This window comes from Indicator indicator, chromosome 16 (assembly GCF_027791375.1).
Source record: "Indicator indicator isolate 239-I01 chromosome 16, UM_Iind_1.1, whole genome shotgun sequence".
Taxonomy (NCBI): Eukaryota; Metazoa; Chordata; class Aves; order Piciformes; family Indicatoridae; genus Indicator; species Indicator indicator.
The window spans coordinates 15,161,846-15,184,124 of NC_072025.1; the positions used below are offsets into that span (position 1 = coordinate 15,161,846).

General features: G+C 43.6%; 1 protein-coding gene across 2 annotated transcripts in view; it reads right to left on the minus strand.

Moving 5' to 3' along the window:
- The window catches only part of PIAS1 (protein inhibitor of activated STAT 1), a 73,476-nt gene extending 57,901 nt beyond the window's left edge, over positions 1-15,575 (minus strand). For both annotated transcript variants that reach the window (XM_054388231.1, XM_054388232.1), the window contains exon 1: positions 15,545-15,575. In XM_054388231.1, coding sequence (XP_054244206.1) covers positions 15,545-15,568 — 24 coding nt within the window. In that variant the 5' untranslated portion in view covers positions 15,569-15,575. The remainder of the gene's footprint in view (positions 1-15,544) is intronic.
- Positions 15,576-22,279: the final 6,704 nt, after the last annotated feature.

The window sequence follows — 22,279 nt, forward strand, 5'->3', positions numbered from 1 at the left end:
GAGTGATTCTGAGATGCTGAGCTCCATCACACTAATAAGGATCCATGCACAGAGCTAGGACTCAGATCTGGCCACCACTGCCACTGTCTTTGTCACTGGGTACCATGTACCAGTATCACCTTGTTCAGACACCATGTCCAAAGATGCAACAGGAATGTTAGGTAGTGCTTTTATCTGTAACCAGGGTAAGATACAATACACAACAATAGTTAACATGTAGAACACAAACTAGGCAGGAAGAAAAGGAGGAAGGAAGAAAAGGAGGAAGGAAGGGAGAAGAACAGGAAAAATAAGAAAGCAGATAAATCTTCAAATATGGGAAATACTGAATAATTTATCATTAAAAGATTTCCCTTTCCAAAGAAAGAAACAAGAACACAAATGAAATAAATCTGCTGACAACAAATACCTATGAAATACACTGGCCAAATATCCAACTCCCTTCTAACACTGGTCCACTGAGAATAATAATTTATTATTAACAATTAGTCTGAATTGTTATCACAGAGATAAGCAATGAAACCAAGGGTTCCCACGGTGTCAATAAGCTGAAAACAAATATTCCATCAAACAATCAGACTGGCATCTGCAGAGGCTGGGTTTAAACAAACCTGGTCATTCTGCACAGAATTGATTTCATGAGGTCTTCAAATTCATGTACAGAAACCAGACAAAGAAGCCCAAGTACACACTTTGTAAGCAGTCCTATAGCTGTAAGTCATCAGGACGAATTAGAAGTCTGAATAACACCGAAATTTTCCTTTTACATGACTGTTCCTCAGAGTATCAGGTAAGATGCTTCACACAAATGAACTACCTGCTCACCAGCTCCTTAGAGATTGTCTGTTTTATCATAGCACAGATTATTAGAGGCTGGCCTCTGCTTTGCTGAAGTATTGATTTCCAGCACGTTCTAGTGAAGCTCTTCAAAATCACTCCTTCAGCGTAGTTTTTTCAGGTCTTCACACAGTTCAGGCAAGATAAGGACTCTGTTTGCTCAAGCCTTCCTCCTCTTTCAGGAGGAGACACCCATTCTCTTGCCTTTCCTCTACTTATTTCTGAAACAGAGCCATCATTACAAAGCAAAGATGATCCAAGTTCTTCTCACTGTTTCCTTAGCCCTAGTCCTTCCTAGAAAACACTTGTCCTAGTGGTTTGCTGAAGACCAAAGCAGGACTAAGAGTCCTTTCCCTGTTCCTTAGCTATTGAATACTTCTTCTTTAAGCATCACCATTTATCTTGGAGCCACTCCTCTGATTCCCTTATTTGATCTATCAGTACTGTAGTGGCCATAAACAAAAGGATGTAAGGAATTTCAAAATCCACACTGCAAACCTCAGAATCATGGGCAGAGGTAGACAGGAGAACAGGGCATCAATGTGGGAATGTTTTGTCAGTGGATTATGACTACCCACGACTGTCCTAGGAACACAGAGGGCTATGCAACCACATCAGAACATCACCTTGTCAAATCACTCTTACCTCCCCTAGATCATTTTCTCATTCAACAAGGCATCTAGGGTAGAGAGTAGCCACAAGCAAGCAAATTGCCAGCAAGGAAACTATGTGTGAACCACATGTGGCCACCCAGTAACTTAGGAAAAATCAGTTTTTCAAACTCTGAAGAGCTATTGTCTGTCATGGCACAATAGGGAACACAAATTATAGGTCTGACTATTTATAGAGCAGTTAAATGTACACTAAAGCCCAATTTATTCCTAACTGTAAAAATGGAATTACTTATTGCATGCAACAATATGACATAGAATTAATATTTACATCGCACATTGAGACAGATCCATTTTCAAGTGCCAAAACACATTTATTATTCTAGAAATCAAAAGCTGGGTGAAAGTAACTTCTGCTATGTCACTTTCCCAAAACCACGTGAAAATAATGGCAGTCAGAATTTCATCTCCCAGTTAAAAAAAGTTTATGATGTCATTCCTCTTATAAGGAAAGACTGAGAGAATTGGGTCTTTTTAGGATGGAAAATACAAGACTAAGTGGGGGGGTCTCATCAATTCTTATAAATACTTCAAGGGTGAGTGTCAGGAGTATGGAGCCAGGATTTTTGCAGTGGTGCCCAGCGACAAGACAAGGAGTAATGGCCACAAACTTGAACATAAGTTCCACCTAAACAGGAGGAAGAGCTTTGTTAATTTAAGGATGACATAGCACTGAAACAGGCTGCCCAGAGAGGTGGTAGAGTCTCCATCTCTGGAGACATTAAAAACCTGCCTGGATGTATTCTTGTGTGACGTTCTTTAGGTGGACCTGCTCTGGCAGGGGGATTGGATGATCTGCAGAGGTCCCTTCCAACCCCCACCATTCTGCGATTCGGTGATACTCAACCTAGTTCCCACCAAGGAAGATTCAGGATCCCAGGCCAGCCAAGTTAACCAGACATGGATGACTTCTTTGGCTGCTACTCAGGGCACTAAAGCATCAGCAAGACTGTGAGGAATCACACTGATTCCATTCCAAGCACCAGCACAGCTTGGAAAGGGAGCAACAGGGCGGCAGTGGTGCCAAGCGCTGAATGCGCATCCTGGGGGGAAGACATCGAAAAGAGGCAAGGGGACAAAGAAAGGGAGAGCAGGAAGCTCAGTTTTTCATATCGCCCACAACGCCTGGTTTCTTCCCACTATGTAAAAATGCAGAAAGATGATGGAATAATAGGAGAGGAAGCAGACCTTCCTGCTTTTCTTCAGCATTCAAAAGAGGAGAAAGAAAACAGTCTCAAATGACAACACGCAGCCAGGCTGAGAAGATGCATCTTAGGCACCAGACTCGTGACAAAGCTGATCCTGACCCCACGGTCCTCCCTTGTCCCTCAGAATTTGGGCTGCTCTGTCCTTCCAGTACTATCCACACCAGAAAATTGTTTTTCAGATGTATTAGCTGCATTGTTACCTATAGGCTCAAAGGCCAGCATTCGGTGCTGAAGAAGCCCTTAGCTCACAGTGATTAATCCCAGGGCAGCACACTCAGCAGCAGGTTAGGAAGCTCAGAATACATCCTCTATGCAATATTTTCCTGGCCAACGTATAGCACAGACAGGACCTATAAAAATATTTCCTTCACAGTCACACTGGCACATGTTAGGGAAAGATACTAATGATGTTTGCTCAATGGGAAGAGCAATAATTCATTTCCCAGGGCAATCGATCTGACAACACTGTTGTCCCTCTCCCCACCATCTCACTATCTGAGCACTGTATTCTTTTCTTATAATCAAAGTCAGACTGAATTCAGTTAATCTGTCCACACAATAACCTCTGCCCTGCCTGGAAACAAACTGCTTGATGGAATGAAGGTTTTTATAAGCCAAATTGCAGCCACACCTATGATTTAAAATACACAAAACTGATTGCAAGTAACCTCCAAAAATGATAGTGCATTTAACTTGGCTTCATCCACAAGAACAACCCGAGTTGAGGGAGCTGCCTAAAAAAACTTTGATAGCAAAGTTAAAACTTCCACGTGGAAATCCTGACCAAGTGAAAACAGAGGATATGCAGCATTTCTGCAGCACTGGCTGCAGATACAAACCCTTCCTCACTTTTCTTACCCTGCCTCCCCTAAAATCTCAGCTCCCTGGCAGGGCAGAGGGAGGATGCTGCTCTGCTCACTGCTCCTTCTCATCTTCACTGCCCAAACTACTGCCCCACTTCATTAACCCCACTCATCCAAATCCCACTCTGAATGAGAATGTGCATATATACAGCCCTTTTGCAGCTCATTAATGTCCTCTGAATGATGAATTTATAGTCTGCCTCTCTCTTTTTACATACTGGGAGGGGGAACTGGTGGAATAAAAATTATTTAGGATTTCATGATAAAACAAAGCATCAAAGCACCACAGAATGGTAGAGGCTGGAAGGGATCTCCAGAGATCATTGAGTCCAACCTCCCGGCCACCTAAAGAAGGTCACACAGGAATATGAGCAGATGGGTTTTGAATGTCTCCCATGGTGGAGACTCCACCACCTCCCTGGGCAGCCTGCTCCACACTCCATCAGATGGAGTTTCTTCTGTTCAAATCTGTGCCCGTTACCCCTTGTCCTGTCACTGGGTACCACTGAAAAAAAAGCCCAGTCCCATCCTCCTGAACCCCCCCTCTAAGTTTCAAGCCCTAAGTGACAGGATTCCTGTTTCTCTGCTGCTGAAGCAGTGGTTCATTTTGTGCTGTGTCATTTTAGTATGAAGTGTCTTCACTTTTTTGCCTCCTCTGATGCTCTCAGTAGACAACATACAGATTCTACTTCCAGGTAAGAATGTTGTAACCATGGTATTACTTCACAGCCTCACTCAGCCTCTGTATCAAAAGCAAAGGACAGTCTAACACTGCAGAGAAATAGAGGCATCAAGTCATGCACAGGCTTGAGGAAGGAAAGAGTCAATGGAGTCCATCACCCAATATTTAGCTCAAGGCCTTTACTAAATTATGCAAATCTACTCTGAAAAACAAAGGCAGAGTTCTAAAAAACATTTTGAGTTAACTGAACAGAGGAAACAAGTTTCAACAGATCTCTGCTTCCCCTTAAACCAGCTTGGCACCACCTCAAGAGTTCTACATATGTTTAAAAACAACAGAAGAGCACAGGTCAAAGGAAAGAAGGAAAATCCAGCCCACACACACAAGCTGGGGATTCTTATAGCATTAATAATGGGGGACTTTAAAAACAGGCCATAGATCCTTAGCTTGCTGTTCCAAGTTCTTCTGTTACCCATGTGTCCGAGCTGTCCCAAGCCCAAACAATAGAGGAAGGTCATGCATGGAGTTCTGTGTCACTACACTAGCACATGGAGCTTAACCTATTCATTAACGACTGAGAAAACGAAGTTATCAGTGAGGTGACCAAGTTGCTGAGATAGGACATAGTTGTAAGGATGAAGGTAAACTGAAGAATCACTGCAAGACCTCAGTGACTGAGCAACTCGATGTATATAAATGTAAAATGATGCCTATGGGGAAAAGCAGACCAATCAGACCTCACTTTACATGTAAAGTGATGGGCTCTGGGCTGACCTTTACCACACTGGGGCAAGCTCCTGGGCCCAAGATAAACAGACATAGGAAAACATCAGCTCAGTAGCAGTCAAACACACAAATCATTGTGAGAAATCATTAGGAAGGGAGAAGGGAGCAAATGAGAAACCATTATAGACTACAAAGCCCTGGTTCACCCAGATCTCAAGGTGTGGGTGGGTTTGGTGGTCTCATCTTCAAAACTAAAATAAGTGGAAATGTTTACAGAAGGATGACAGAAGTCCAGCAGGACTTTCCTAATTCAGAAAGAGCAAAAGATAAGAGTTTTCAAACTGAAAACCACAGAACATGGGGACAGGTATGATAGCAACCTAGAAAATCATGAACAGCTCAAGGAGAGGAGACAGAGATCAGCTATTCAGACTCTTTCACTAAACAGTATGTGGGTGAAGCTGGATGGAACCAGGCTTAGAACAAAGCAAGAAGCTGTAGATCAACAGAAATCCCTACAAAATACTGTGAACAAAAAAAAAATGTTTATAGAGGTTCAAGAGGAACCTGGAGAGTCAACAGAAAACAGATTTACTTATTCAGGTTCAGACAACTGAAGATCAGGAGAATATTGCAGGGAGGTGACAAGTATTTCTCCTGGCTTTGCTTTTCCATACATGCTCACTTTTGAAAGCTGTAGGAGATAATTATGGGCCAGATGGACCCTTGGTCTGAACCACTATTGCTACTTTCACATTCTACAGTTTATAAAGCATGTTTATTTTTAGCCATTTCCTCAGAAACCCAAGCGACACTGTCAAGAGCCTCTCATAAAAATATTACCTCTCAACTGAAAGAGTCAAATTTTAACACCAAAAGAGGTAAATTAAGCCAGAGAAAGACCTGGGTGTACACCCTCCAGAAAAATATTATCTGAAACTCTTGTAATTCAAGCCAACAGCAGTTCTGATACTTGATTAAAAAAAAAAAATCTGAAGCCCTGCCACAGAGTGGCCTCTGCAGATTCCCTGACGAGATACTGCTAAAGCAACACAAACCCTAGGAAACAGAACAGCTTTGTTTCTGCTGAGCTTCTACAGTTTGCATCTTGGTGCAAGATTATTTAGAGGTGCACTAACAACTCCATAGACAGCAGAGCAGAGCTTGCCTCTAAAGGACTTTTCAATAAGCTAAAAAATCCACATAAATACTTGGGACTGTTTCAAAAGGCTCTTATGTTGCACTAGGGAAACAAGATCCAACATCTGCACACACCAAAAAAAAAAAAAAGTGAGATCATTTTGTCAAGGGAGTCTCAAGAAACAATACGAGGGACAAAAGTATCAAAAAACATTCCTATCCATACTACTTTTTACAGCAGATCCTGCAGCTCAGATTACAGGTTTCACCTGAACCAAGCACATTATCTCTATTGCATTTGGCCTCTGCTTTTAAAAAAAATAAATACTGGTGAGCTGCACCTCTGCTGAACTGCCAAGCAAAACTATCTTCGCTGCTATTTCCATCCTATATTCTGTTTTGCGTGCGAACTAATGATGTTTTCATTTGAAAAGCTGAGAGGAGCAGCCCAAGGCCAGGCTCTGCTCTACCAAGGGGGCAGAAGGAACATCTTGCAGAAGGCTGTAAATGAAGGCAAGCATCAAGTTTCAGCTCTGATTCTCAACTGATTGTCCCATTTTAGCGGCTTACAAGAAGGATGGAGAGAGACTGCTTCCAAAGGCCTGTAGTGACAGGATGAGGGGCAGTGGCTTCTAACTAGAGGAGATTTAGATTGGATGCTAGGAACAAGTTCTTTACCATGAGGATAGTGGAACACTAAAGAGGTTGCCCAGGGAGGTAGTTGAGGCCCAATCCCTGGAGACATTCAAGGCGAGGCTTGACAGGGCTCTGGGCAACCTGATCTAGTTGAGGATGCCCCTGCTGACTGCAGAGGTCCAGAGGAGGTTGGACTGGATGACCTTTGGAGGTGCTTTCCAACCCACACCAGTCCCTTCCAGCTCCAGACCTTGTCAGGAGGATGGAGCCAGGTTTTTTTCAGCGGTGCCCAGTGACAGGACAAGAGGTGTTGGGCACAAACTTGAACACAGGAAGTTCCATCTAAACATGAGGAAAAAACTCCTTTACATTGAGGGTGGTAGAGCAGTGGAATAGACTGCCAAGAGCGGTGGTGGAGCCTCTGTCTCTGCAGCTGTGGAGCTTCATGGTGAAAAGATGTCTACCTTCTGCCTGTCATCTGCCATTATCTCTCCTCAGCAAGTTCACTGCTTTGAGATCTAATTCTTGAAGCAAGCTTCACAGTTTCCAGTGACAGCAGTGGACAGTGTCAGGAACATTTCTGAGGATGTCAAGGATTCTGTAATTCATCTCTGCTAAGAGAAAACCACAAGAATCAAAATTCCTCAAGAACTACACTGATGGCATAGAATCATCTGCCTAAATCCCATCCCTAAACAAGCTTCTGGTATCTTTTTGTCAAAGGTGTGAGGTATGGCAAGATGATCTAGCAAGAGGCTGGGAGAACGGGGCTTATTCAGCCTAGACAAGAGGAACCTTCAAGCATGTCAAAGAGGTCACCAAGAAAACAGAGCCATGATATTCACAGAGGCACACAGCAGAGAGATGTAAGACAACAGGCTCATGCTGAAATAAGAGGTTCGAGCTGGTTATTAACAAGAAAAACAAAAAAACTCCAAACAGACAAAAAACAAACAAACAAAAACCCCCACACCTTAAAACTGTTCACCATGAGAACAGTTAAGAGGTGAAAGAGGTTGCCCACAGACATTGTACAGTCTCCATCCTTAGAGGTTTTAAAGACCAGACTGGATAAAGTCCTGAGTAACCTGTTCTGACCTCATAGCTGATCCTACTTTGAGCAGGAGGTTGGACTGGGGATTTCTCAAGGTGCCTTCCAATCAACATTACCAAACAATCTAGGGCCAGGATCAAGGGAGCAACCAGGTGTCAAAGTGAAAACACCACCAAGAAAAGCTAACAGGAAAGTCCTACTGAACCCCTGAAGAATTCAGCACAATAAATGGCATCTGGGCTGGAAATTGGGAAAGCACTTGTAGTATACACAAAAAACATTCAAGGCATAGGGAGGAAAACATCTACAGAGATAAAGGGATGCTTCACAGTTCACTATTCCAGGAAAGCTGTTGTTTACCAACCCCAAAGCAGGGTAGAGATTGAAACGCTGCCTTCCTTGCTCTCTCCTGCTGCTAGACGTACTTCTAGGATACAAACTGGCAAGCGAAGCATTACCTCCAGCCCATGAGGTCCTGGCAGAAGCAGAGAGGAGGCAGAACTCATACATGTTTATTAGCACGTATCCAGAAAGCTCATTACCATTTCCTAAACAAAACAAGGGAAGTTCACTACAGAGCAATCTTCAGTGATGCACATCAAGTGAATAACACTTATCTTTCTGTCCTCCATGCTAAATAAACTTTAGCCTACCCACAATGTCTTTGCTCTGCTGCAGAGCTGACTCTATTCTTACCAAGCAATGGCTTTCAAAGACTCCTTTTCCTTCTCCATTAATTATCATGCCACTTCCTATATAAATCTCTTGTATATCATCTCCTGTAGACATAAAGGTCATGCTTAGGTTGACCTTTGGTCTAATTGTACACTAGCTTTTCATTTCTTTGTTTCACATATTCTAGCCAAGCCCCAGAAAATCAACCTTCTGTTCATTCCTACCTTTCCCTAGTCCTGTACATGCTAAGGAACAGAATAGAGCAGCAGGGACATGGCAGTGAATCCATAGCCAACCCTAATCCCAACAGGAGAATGAGATTAAGCAGATTGCTGACAAACTCCTGGATCAATACACCTGCAACAGAGACAGAAGCTTCAGCAAAACAATCAGAAAAAAAGAAATTACATAGAAAGGTCTCTGCCACAGCACACAGAGAACAATAATATAATGGTATCTGGTTTAGTTTAGTTCTGGCTGCTATGGAAAATGTGGAAGATCAGAATAAGGCCAGATAAAAAAAATATCTCCCATCATCAACTCCATATAGTCTCATTTTCCAAGTCTTAACATCTTCTACTTGTTGTTGTAGCCCAAAAGCCTCAAATTCACTTTGAAATAGCCACATTTTACAGCAGTGACTAGTTGTTCAAAATGGCTTTGATAGCACTGAGTAAAATTATAGAAATAAGCACCCTTTTGTAAGCTACTGGAGCTCCTTTCTTCTCCTCATTCTCTCCCTTTAACTAGCAAAATAATCTACTTTAAAGAAAGGTACTTATTTTCATGAACAGACTGCCACTGAAGGTACTACATGCAATTTTTGTACCAGAAAATCCAATCATCTTCATTTTAAAAAGCCCAAACCAATGCTCCTAGCGTTTATTGGTCTACACAGAACTGGAACAGTGACAAAGCAATGAGACAATCAATACCTAAGCTGGATCAAGAGGATTCTGAAATTCAGCTATCCAAGCATGTGTCAAAGCAGTCACTCAACCAACACATTTCCCCTTTTCTCCCCTCTTAAGAACAAGACAAACATTTCTCGGTGATTCTGGCAGGCACATCTGTGTGTCAAGCAGAGATGAAGTTCCTGCTTGCATGGGACAGCACAAGTTGAGGTGGAGGGACTGAAAAAGATACCGAAGGTATACAGCAACCAGTTTTTAATGCAAACCCCATGTTTGCATTCTTCAGTGAAATTGTGGCTTTCAGAAGGGTTTTACTTCTTTCTTTGTGGAGGGTGATGGAGCAGAGCCTTCCATGAGAAGCGTATCTGTAACATCTTTCATCAAAGCCAAAGTTTCTTACAGCAACAGTGAACAGATATTTCTGAGATAACTTCAGGTTTGTCGACAGAATTCTCTCCTTGTGGAATCAAAGGGGCAAACATCACCACATAAGAAAAAAGCTGTAACATTCAACCCATTTCCAGCCACAAGTCCTCTGGGCCACTGGGTCCCAAGGCACAGGAAGTAACCCTTCTGAAACACTGACTGACAGCAAGACAGTACTGCTGCTTCAAAGTCAGTGGCTTCAGCAGAGACCAAGATGCTCCCCGCTGATGGAATCCACCAGCCAACTCACCCTGGTATTCAGCTGCAGATTCACGCATGGGCATTACCACAATCAACAAGGATTACAAGAGATGCTTCAGAGAACTGCAGCAGCTCAGCACTCAGGGTCGGAGAGGGCTGGGGGTATCTCGAAACAATTACAGAGAGCACTCGACTCTTAAGTGTTTGGAAGTTCTCTTTTGTTTTTCACTATAATGGCACTAAAGAGAGAAACGATCAGATGTTGACTTCTACTAGAATGGATTAGGGCAACTAAAATCCACCCTGCCAAACACATTAGTGACAAAGTCTGCACCTCCTTTGTGCTCTAGATGAAGGCAGCTGAGAGCATAAACCATCCCAGGAACCTATAAATAACTTCAGCATGTGAAGGTCTCTTACTGGAGCACTCTCCTCTGAAGACAGGCTGAGAGAGTAGGGATTGTCCAGCCTGGAGAAGAGAAGGCTCCAGAGAGATTTTAGAGCAGCCTTCCAATATTTGAAGGGGGCTACAGGGGAGCTGGAGAGGCACTTGTTACAAAAGCATGGACTGACAGGATGAGAGGTAATGGCTCCAACATGGAAGGAGCTCAATTTAGATTAGACATTAGGAAGAAATTCTTCCCCATGAGGGTGGTGATGCACTGGAACAAGGCTGGCCAGAAGGAGCTGTAGAGGCTCTAAGACTGGAAGTGTTCAAAGCCAGGTCAGATGGGACTCTGACCAAACTGGTCCAGTAGGAGGGGTCCCTGCCTATGCCACAGGGTTGGATCTAGTTGATCTTCCAGCACAAATCATTATAGGATTCTATCATTAACTACCTACACCCTGCTCCGTGGGATGCTTTTTAAGTATTTCTCTTGGGGGTCAAATCCATCAACACTCTTATCAATGGCCAAGCAGTCCTGAGCTCTCCCTTTCCCTGGGGTAGTGCTTTTCTCTTATTCTCGTGGAACTAAACTAAGTAAGATGCATCTTCTATCTGCTTCTTATCTTATAAATCTTTTCACTTCGATTTCTAAATACCTTTATAAGCAAAAGAGAAAGCAATCATTCAACCCATTAAGATACCTACTACTGGCTACTGGTTCTTCTACCTTCCTTCATTTCTTCTCACATGTGGTAATGAGTAAGACTTCCACTTGTCCAGGCTACAAACACTTCCAGGATGGCCCCCACGCTCATGAGGGGCTCACATCAGAAGTCTGCTGACACTATATTGACGTGTACACAGTGTGCAGTCTGGTTTTATTGGCAATAAAGAAGTCTTATGGATTGGGGCCTTGACAGCTAAGCAGTGATGCACAGCTGCCAATTTTATTCATTTGATAAGCTGCAATGCTAATGTTGAAGACCAAAAGCTAAAAAAAAAAAAAAGAAAGAAAAAGGTATTTAGCCCAAAATACAGTTAAAAATACAATTACACTGACATGCACCAAATTACAGGCATGAAAATAACGTAATCCTTGGACTCAGATAACAATGAAAAGTAGATTATATTGAATTCAATCACAGAAACATGCAACCCCAGCAACTTCTAAAAGGATTATGCCAAAATAGCTCATAATATAGAGGAGTAAAATTCTAATTGAACACTGAAATAGGTAGCTTATGCTTATTAGCACTGACGATGCAATTTAACCCAACCCTGTTTCCATCCCAGAGATCCATTTGTCACTATTACCACCAGCACCTGAAAGCTGTGCTGCTTGCCTCCCCCTCCCTCAAAAAAAAAAAATACATGCTTGCCTCTATTTAGGGGAGGGATATTTCCCAACTGAGTATTTTTTAATGGTTTGTTTTCATCACCATTGTGTGGAAATGCTATTATGAATTTTCATTCAAACTCTTGGCTCACTTTTTTTTTTTTTTTTTAAGTATAAATTGTGTCTAACAAGAAACACACCAGGGATCTCTTCAATCCCCAAAGGCACTTTCTTAAAAGGAGAGAGAACAAAGGAGAAAACCTCCCAGCATGTGCTTTCCAAACCAGCTTCTTAGGACAGTATCAAGAATGACAATACTAGAACATAAGCTTTTCTTTTTCATTCTTTGATCCATGTGTAATTGAATTGATTATTGCAAACTGTGTAATGATTTCCAAAAGACTCCAGTAGAAGGCAAAGATCACAACAATCTAATAACCAATTTAAAGAGATGTAAGAAATATTGAAGGAAAGATTTAATCACTCAAGTATACTCCTTCCAATTAGAAAGAGCTTTAAATAGCTTACCTTGAGATAAATTAGAGTCTGTATGCAATTATACAGGAATAGTAATTAAGATCAGGAAAATTCACATATGCCTCAGCCTATGGAGTTCGGGAGGTAACCCGCAGACAAACAGACTTTTCAGTTACCTTGTTTCATCAATAAATGAAAATAGGCTGGTTCAACTCACCCAAACCTCTGAGGGTAGCAAAGAATTCAGCATCCTTACTAACCTCAGATCTGCAAAGTATGTTTGATCTTATCTGATCCACCCCCCCCCAACAGAACAAATGGGCAAATGTCCTGAAATGCTCTTGATTGTGGTAAGAAAACACATCACAGGAAGTGCTATTTCATGATCTAGACCTCTGTAAAAAATTATGGCAAGCAAGAATGACCACTGTTTTTCTGGGGGAAGCAAGCTCTTTAATTTGACTTTGTGCCTTTGGCAATACCACCCGTCATATCACAAACCCCAACTGGTATGTGTGTACACTGCCCATGTCTAACCCCATGGTTCTTTACACAGAAGGAGAGGAAGTTTTAAGAACTTGAACATATTTTTCTGACAAACTTTATCTGGCAAAGTGAGTGAGTAGGTTGCTGCACCGCTATTACATTGGCTTTTAGTTTTTAAAGGTCACTAAATCTGAAATCGATGTCGTTTGCTAATTAATCAGAAGAGAAACACAACAAAATTTTCCCCAAGAAAATTAAAGTAATGAAAGGAATTCACTGTTCGTTCTTCAAGTAGCAGTGTCTTAATCACAAACTCTTCCCTTAGTTACCTTTCAGCTCTCAAAAGCAGAATGAATTTAAAAGCAGGCTTTCTCAGGATGTACTGCTTTAAAAAAAAAAAAAAAAAAAAAAAACACTGCACCCAACAGCTTTCCATTAGCCACATTCTTCCAAGGAGCACTCACCTCATCCAGGACCTAATAACCGAGCTGTACTACTTCTGGAAAAGCAGTATGTGACAGCTACAACCCTAAGGAGAAATTTCATGCCCCCCCTTGTCTTTCCCTTTCCTTCCCGACAGAGGAGGACACACCCACACACCTCTTTTTCTTTGTACAGTCTAGGGAAAAGAAAAAAAATAATTGAAGTTTTCAAAGTATGAACTCATGAAGTAAATGTTTGGGGTTTTTTAATGCAAACTGCCAAGCTCTCACAGCTACCAAAAAACCCCAACTCCACAAATCTTCACAGGCATTCTGTGCAACTATCCTACAGTCCCAGCTTGGAGGTATCCTGAGCAGAAAGTGAAATTCAAAATAAATTGGTCAGATCCCTGAAGCAGCAACAGTGCTTTAAAAATAAAATCATCATAGTATCTGTCTAGCAGTTCTCAAAAAGCAGGTTTCAGGATCAATAAAGAAGTCCAGGATGACAAGCAGACACACTTCCACAAAAGCTCCACCTGTAAAGCTGCAGAGAAGAAAAGGAGAAGCCTCCACGCTCGGCTGGTGCAGACCAACAGTACTCCAACACGTGTATCCTTACCCAGAGCCTGAAGGCTCTGTGATGGACAACAGGCTTCAGGTTTCAAAGCTCCTAAGATCAATAAATTGTTAATTTTCATAGCGAAATCATGCCTTGCAGCACTGTCCCTTGACCACCATCCTGTCATCTTAATACACATCAAAAAAACCAAAACCCTTTATTCCCTAGGTCTGATCTTTTTTTTAAGTCCACTTGAGTCATTTTGCCTATAAAGGCATCACATAAACCCAAGCTGGCTACTCTGCACCAAAAACTCTTACAAAGTCAGTCACGAAGATTAACAGAAGTTTAACACTGGAATCACATCTTGACCCTTTATCTCATTATGTGGGAAGCAGAATTTGGGGGGAAAAAAATTAAGGCTTGGGGACAACACAACTCAAGCAATACGTTCTCTGAGATACCCAGAAAACCAAAAGTCACAGAAAGATTTAAAGGAAGATCTATTTTTTCCTGGCCTGGCAGACAGAGACCCCAAAAAGTTGGAACACAGACAAGACTTTCTACTTCTTTACATCCTGACAGCTCTTTAAAATATTGAAAAATTAGAAGTGCAAGAAACCTTTGATACACAGAAAACTGAGCCCTACTGAACCTCTATGGTAAGACAAAACACAGTATTTCCCTAGCCATACTTTAGATATTCTGTAGTTTACATTATGCATTCAACATACTTCTGATTGAGGTCTTTCACTGTACTAAAGTAGGAGACAGATGAATAACGACCCTATGACAACTGCAATTAAATCCTCCAACTACTTTGCTGGGTGTGCAAGGCAGAGTCTGCACCCCCAAAACAAACTTTCCACTCACTCTGGGAAAGGTCTTTTTTGGTAGCGTTTTGTGTGTGTGTGTACACAACGTGCATACCTCATCCCCCCCCTATAGCACCACTACTATCTCCCAAAATATGTGATAGAAAGCACTTTGCAGTTGCTCCCTCTGCTCCTCCCCGGGCAGAATCCAATCTAAACCCCTTCCACATCAACCCAGCAAGATCCAACCCCCACCGCCCAGTCTGACCCACTCGGGGACCGCAACTTCGCTCCAGGGTGCTTCAGAGCACCAGGTTTCGATGCGTTTCGCAGGGTGACAGGGACAGCCGCGAGTTGAACACCTTCCAACTCCTCAACATCTGCTTCTGAAGTCCTTTATTCACCGGGGTGGGAACGGGCCGAGGCAAGCGGGGCTTCCCCGTCGGTGTGCCCCCCCCCAACCCCTCCACCGGGCAGCGAGGGCGCTCGTTCGGAGCCGGCCGCCTGTCACCGGAGGGCAGACCCGGTCCTTCGGGCCCCCCTCCCGCCCGCAGCCGCCAACAGAGTCCCCTGGAAACTTTGCGGGAAGCCCGATAAACCGTCCCCCGCCTCGGGGGCGGCCAAGCCGCGCTGCCCAGCGCCGGCAACTCCCGGGGGCTCCCCCCGGGCCGCCGCCGCCCTCACCCCTGCGCCGGCCCGGCCCGAGCCCAACCTCCCCCACCTCCTCCGGGCGCTGAGGGGAGCCCTCCCCGCCCGCCCCCGCTGCCACCCGGTGGGGCTGCCCGGCAGAGAGCGGCCGGGCGGGAGGCGAGGGGAGGACAGCTCCGCTCCCCGCCCCGCTCCGTCCCTCAGCCCCCGCTGCCGGCGGGGCGCCGCCGCAGCCACCCCGACGAGGCAACGGCGCAGAGCGTCTCAAGGCACCGGCAGCGGTTTGGCTCGCCCCCAGCGCGGAAGGGAGCACAGCCCCGGTGGCCCCGAGCGCAGCAGCGAGGGGCATCGCGAAGGGAATTGAAGCTGCGCTTTACCTTTAGTTCCGCACTGTCCGCCATCTTGCAACTCCGGGCGCAGGCGCAGTGAACCCCGCCGGGACACCGCCCCCCCGCCGCCCCCCCGCCGGCACGCAGCGCGCAGCGTTTGAATCGCGGCGCCATTTTGTCCCTCTTCGCTCAGCCCGGCCGGGCTGAGGGATTCTCTGCTGGGCACAGCTCTCTGGGATTCTTCCCCGGCGCTGCGGAGAATTCTGGGCCTCCGGCGCGGGTATCATCGATCCACCCTACTTGGAAAGTTTCCTTCCCCGCCCTGACAGCGCGGCCCTTCTCGGTGCCTTCCGTAGAGGAAGAGCGGGCAGCTTTCCTGAGGCCGGGCCACTGAGGGTGTCCGCGCCCGGGCTCTCCTCAGCCCCGCCGGCGTGCTGGGAGACCTCTCGAACGGGATCATCAAAGGAAAGAGGTGGACACGCATTCCTGTGCTACTAAGTTGATTAAAATTGGAATCTGCTACTCTGCTTCCTGCTACTTAATTCCCAGCTCTAAGTGCCTTAGGAGTGAAAAAGTACAAGGTGAAGCTGCGGGCCCCGCCAGGTTGGGACTGGGGGCCCTGCCCCGGCCCACCCCTTGTGCTGGGCCCCGGCAGGTGGCACCATGGCTGCGGGACCAGCTGGGACAATGTCCTGCCATCAGCCATCCTCCAGCTCCTTACCTGTACGAAGCTGGAAATTAGAAGTTCTATATTCCTCAGCTACTGCAGGAGAAGTTCAGGCAATCGGTGTGAGTTCGTTCAGGTTTTGCTTTTAGGAAAAGCAATGTAAGCTTTCTTAGGAGGGCCTACAGAGAGCTTTTAGATCCAAGCTAGCCCGTGTCATACCATTCTAGAGTCAAATGTGGGTTCTTGGAACAGTGGGGTGGAAAAACACATACCAAAAATGCTACCTGGCAAGATGACTGCATCAGCTGTGAAGCTGATCAGCTTAAAGACAAGCATTTAAGTGACAACACCTTAGCTTGATTCAGCTTCCTTTTGCCTGTGTTATTCCATAATTACAGATTATAGACTTTCCCCACCTTAGTGCATAAAATGGAAAAATTATGTTGAACATGACCAATATTGTACCTCCTTTTAAACAAGAAAGATACAAAATTTGTAATGTTTCCACAGCTGCTATAATATTAATCATCCTACATTCAGCAAGCACTTCTATTATCTGCATTGCAAGACAAAAAAAGACCTTAATATCTTCACTCTACAGATTAAAGAAAGCATGCTTGAGGCCACACAGGGAATCAGCAGTAAAAAGATTACCACTCATGATTATTACTGAATTATAATTTATGCCTCCCATTGGATTTGAATAGTTGGCCACAATGTAAAATCAGGTAGTTTCTACTGAGGGGAAGAATGTGATAGTGGAATCGAGTATCTTTCTAGTAAGTAGCTTTTTGTTACCATCCTGTTTATCAGTGAGAAGATACACAAAGTCCTGATTCTCTAACCAAAAGAAAACAACCCACATCTCTTTCCAGACATTTCATTTCAAAGCATTTCACCCAGAAACATTCCCTATCTTGGTCTCAAGATGGGAATGATAGAAAACTCAGGTGCATCTTTTGACTCTTCACTGGAACTCCTCTTTCTTCTCCAGGGTCATGGGTACATCCCCTTTCTGTTGCAGACACACCACTGTTCTCATTGATTCTTTTTACAGTTCTCAGTGCTCAGCTTTGGCATAGCAAATGGAGCATTCAGAAAATGAGGAGCAATTAGAACGGGCTGATAAGTAATACTCTGATACTCTGGCTTAATACTGCATGTAATGAAGACTTATCATAGTGTCTAAAATGCTGGTTTGGGGAGGGGGCAGGGTGCTAGGCAAGATATCTAAAAAAAAAAATAAAAGTCAGATGACTACCCAGTACACCCACATGCACCATAATTAGCTGATCTATTTCAGTGGTCTGAACCAGCCCAGTTTAGAGCACTTCTTTTTTAAATGCTTGCATATGTTTAATAATCATCATCTAATCTGATCTGTGAGTTTGTGTCTAGTTGAAAGGATTTGGAGAAAAGATCTGTAATAGTATAAAGACAAATCCTTTTTTTTTTTTTTTTATATTTTTTTCCCCTGCAAGAAGCTTGCTGCATAGCAAACAGTTTTCCCTCTGCTTCTTCACTTCCTACCAAATTCAGTGGGATGTGGACATGTGCTTAAGTGCTTTGCTAAATCATGGCATAACACTATCAAACCTGACACATGGCCATAAACCACAACGTCCTCTTTCAAACCTTGCTTTATATAACACAGGCTAAGAATGTCTTCAGATACATCAAAATAAGGAAGTGAACTAAAAGAGAGGGTACAGCATATTCAATTCAAAATTCACCCTAAACACTCTAAGTGCTTTTGCAGGCAAAACCCTTCTATTTTTCAGTCTGGACTTCTGATAGTCACTTCTTTCCCTTTTTATTTTAGTGTGGTGTATACTGCAGCATGAAGAAGGAATTTCATGTGAAAAGCAATCTGTGCTTCTATTTTTAGGCAATTATTTACATATAATGAAATTTTGTTCCTCTCTGCTCCCGAGACTTAGAAGATGGTTTCTTTGCCAAGAAAAGATTTTGTCAACACAAAGTAATTTTCCAAGGTGCTCTCAGTTGCTCTAGCTCTGCTGCAGCTCTGCCAGCGATGGCAACGCTCAGATCTGTCACGATTCTGTCTTCGTTTCAAAAGGACGTGCCCATCAAGAAGTGCAACTAGGGTGCAATCAAAACAGGTAAGAACACCTCCAAAAAAGGCTTCCAGTTGGCATCACTTTTGTTTCTGAGATACAACTACGAGACTTTTTTCTTTTAACTTTTGCTGGAGTGAGAGAGAGAAATAAAGATCAAGATTTTCCTCAACCATTCAAAGTTTGGATATTTTCAGTTCCCCATTTTCAAAAGTTCATTTACCCCTTTTTGCCATATTACAATGAGGTGCACGACTTGCAGAATCACATAATCATTAAGGTTGGAAAAAGATCTCTAAGACCACCAACCTTCCACCCTCTTTTCTATTTTCCTGTTCTGTAACCTCCCCAAAAATGTATCCCATCACGTAACTCATTTGCTTCAAACCCTGTTCAGACACAATAACATTTTTTAAGCATATGCATTTTTTTCAGCTAACATGTTGTTTTCATTAGTCCAAGTCTCCAAGATTTTTCCCTCTTTGGCTAATAGTCTAAACTTACTCTCTGCTCAAAAGTAGTGGGGGAGGCATTTTTGAGTATTATTTAATGATAAATGCTCAAGGACTCTATTTCTTGATAGGAAAACTGGCCAAGTCCTAAAAAACATCTTTTATTCCTGAGATTGTTTGAAGCACAAAAAAAATATTTGGATCTGTCACTGAAATAACCTTTTCGAAGGGAAAAAAAAAAAAAAAGTCCTAGAGGTACATTTTAGGGACAATTACTTAACTGTATGTGAAGAAAATGGAATAACCAGTATATCAGATAAGTCCATTTCATATGTGGCCTTGCTCAGTGTGAGCGTAGTAAGTTCAACAACTGAGTGAGACTTGGCTGGTGTACACATCTCCCCCTATATACACATCCACATGCAGTACTATATTAAATTCATAGAATCCCAGACTGGTTTGGGTGGGAAGGGACCTTTAAAGGTCATCCAATCCAACCTGCCTGCAGACAGCCGGGACGTCTGCAGCTAGAATGGGTTGCTCAGAGACCCAAACAACCTGACCTGCAATGGGTCCAAGGATGGGGCATCTCCCTCCTCTCTGAGCAACCTGAGCCAGTGTCTCATCACCCTCAGAGGCAAACATTTCTCCCTTGTTTCCAATCGGAATCTCATTTTGTTTAAACCATCACCCCTTGTCCTGTCCACAACAGGACCTGCTCAAAAATCTGTCCCAATCTTTCTTATTGGCCCTTTTAATTACAAAAATTATGTATTGTATCATATTATGTAACCCTTGTATCTGAAATTTGGCCCAAAGCAAGGGCTGCTGCTTACAAAAGGAAGATTCCTTACACCTTTGCTGCCTACTTCAGTAAAATAAACAGAGGGGGAGTTAAACACCTAAGGCCCTAAAGGAGAGAAAGACACTGGACCGTTTTGCTAGTGTCACCACTTTTCTATCCTTAGATCTCCTGGTACAACAATGCTATTGCAGTATGGAAAGCATATGTAAATGAGTTACTCTAATCTTTAATTACACATGCAGTGTTACAGCCTGACACATCCCAGTTTCATTTGCCTAGTTCCTGTTTTTTCAGTTCTGAAATATCAGCTTGCCTCGCTGCTCTACACACACCGCTGTGGTTTACAACACCCAGTACTCCAAGCCTACCGCGGCCGTGCCACAAACTCTTTCTCCTTGATTTTTTAACTGCCCTGTGTCTTGGATTCCCAGCCTGGAATTACACATTCCCAGTCAAGCCCTGCTCCCTACGTACTTCACAGCTACACAAAGAGTTGCAGCTGCAAGACAATAGTAATAGGCACAACAATTAGTCCATTCTTCACAGCTATTTGCTTTGCCTTTTCCGCTCCGCTGTCAATGGATGATATTTGCTTGCTCATGGGCTCCTCTAATGTCCTTCATAATTAAGCTATTCTATATTTGGACTGTGTCAAATAAAGTAGCACTTATGTCAGATGAAGACAACCCTTTTAAGGTGAGGATGACCAGAACAAGGTCTTCCCACTTCCTTCAGGTTAAGCCTGCTGTGGCTGCCTGACCACACTACACAGCCTACAGATCGCAGCCATCGTTTGCTTTCTCTATGGTGCCTTTCAGGTTTTGCACCTTCCTACAGCACAAGTGCAGGAAAGGATTGCCTCTGAACCAGCTACAGAAGTATCCCAGAATCCCAGCATGGTGGGGAGGTTGGAAGGGACCTCTGGAGATCACCCAGTCCAACCTCACCCTGCTAAAGCAGGGCATCCACAGCAGTTTGCTCAGGATCACAATGGCCAGGTGGGTTGGAAGCTCTCCAGAGAAGGAGACTCCACAGCCTCTCCGGGCAGCCTGCTCCAGGGCTCCAGCACCCTCACACCAAGGAAGTTTCTCCTCCTGTTCAGGTGGAACCTCCTGGGTTCCAGTTTCTGCCTGTTGCCCCTTGTCCTGTCACTGGATACCACCAGGAATAGTGTGGCCCCATCCTTTCCCACCCTCCTCACAATAGGCCCTTTAGCTCTTGCTGAGCATTGAGCAGATCCCCTTCTCAGGCTGCTCTTCTCTAGACTCAACAGTCCCAGGTCTCTCAGTCTTTTCTCCTCATAGAGGTGCTCCAGGACCCTCAACATCTTTGTAGCCTCCACTGGACTCTATCCAGTAGTTCCATGTCTCTTCTGAACTGGGGAGCCTAGAGCTGAACCCAGGACTCCACCTATTACCTGGACTCCAGCTGTTACCTCACTAGGGCAGAGTAGGAGAATCTCCCTCAACCTCCTGGTCAGGTATCACACAAAATGCTTCCATACAGCCTCAGTTCATCCTTTATGCAATGACAGCAGAGCTCATTTACACCAGAGGAGTTTATGTCACAGGGCATTGCTTTTAGTATAGAAATGAGGCATCCTACAGCCAGTCCCAGCAATGGAGGTAGCAGCATCCCTCTGGCCTTGCAGCATTTAGTTTAACCTCCCTAAAATTAATTTCTGGAACTTTTACCACAGAAAAACTGCCAATGTTGAACAAATCTAGTTCTGAATGTTCACTTTTCTCTGGGTTTTAGTTGAATTGTTACATTTTTATTGTTTTTTTTTTTTTAATTAAAGCTAGAACATCTATTTCTCTGAGAAACAGTCATTCCTGAGATACTTATCTACATTTTTAAAAGCATTTCCTTTGGCTGAGTCAAATCCAGACATTTTTGTCAACAAAATTCCACTTTGCTGAATCACAATTGCATTTTTCTTTGTCACTAGCACCCATTTTTCTGATGTTTGGATGCAGTAAGATAAGAAAGAGTAAAAACCAGCTCCAAGAGACCTTTGTTGATCCACAGTTGAGAGGAGTCCACAGTGAGAGGAGTCCACAGTGCCGTATCAAAGCCAATACCTAGAGAGAGAGGTGCTTCAGGTGCTTTAAATTGGTCAAAACCCATTCAAATACAAGGGCAGAAAAGTACAGAAAGCTACATCTATCTCCAAAGTATCTTCCAAGAGGTGAGGTAGACTTTTAATTATGCTCTACAGACTTAAGAGCATCAACAAAACCAGGTTTTAACTGTCCCAAACTCCTTCATTCCAGTTAATAGTGACTTAATCTAAAACTTCAAGGTCTCTGTGCTTTAGAAGTTGCTTTCTACAAATACTAACTAATCCCTAATAAGTAAAACTCTGCTGAAAACTGAAACCTTAATAATCAAGGTGCTGCATTTTCCAGAACTTTGACTGAGAGTGTGTCTTGGTTATGATGTTTTGTGTTACTCCCCCATTTCATCCACTCCCACGGTACATTTAACATATCAACATTTTCATACAATCTTATTTTACAACACTTTTGCATCATGCAGCGATCTAGAAAAATACCTGTTACAATTTCAGTCTCTTTCCTCCTCCCTGTCCTACAGTTTCCATTATGGACCCACACATGGAAGTAATATATGAGGAGAAGCTTATAAGGAGGGGTTGAGAGATCTGAGGCACTTGAGCCTGGAAAAGAGGAGCCCAAGAGGGGAACTTCTCAATGCTCAGCAAGAGCTAAAGAATGGGGGGCAAGAGGATGTGTGTAGAGTCTTGTCAGTGGTGCCCAG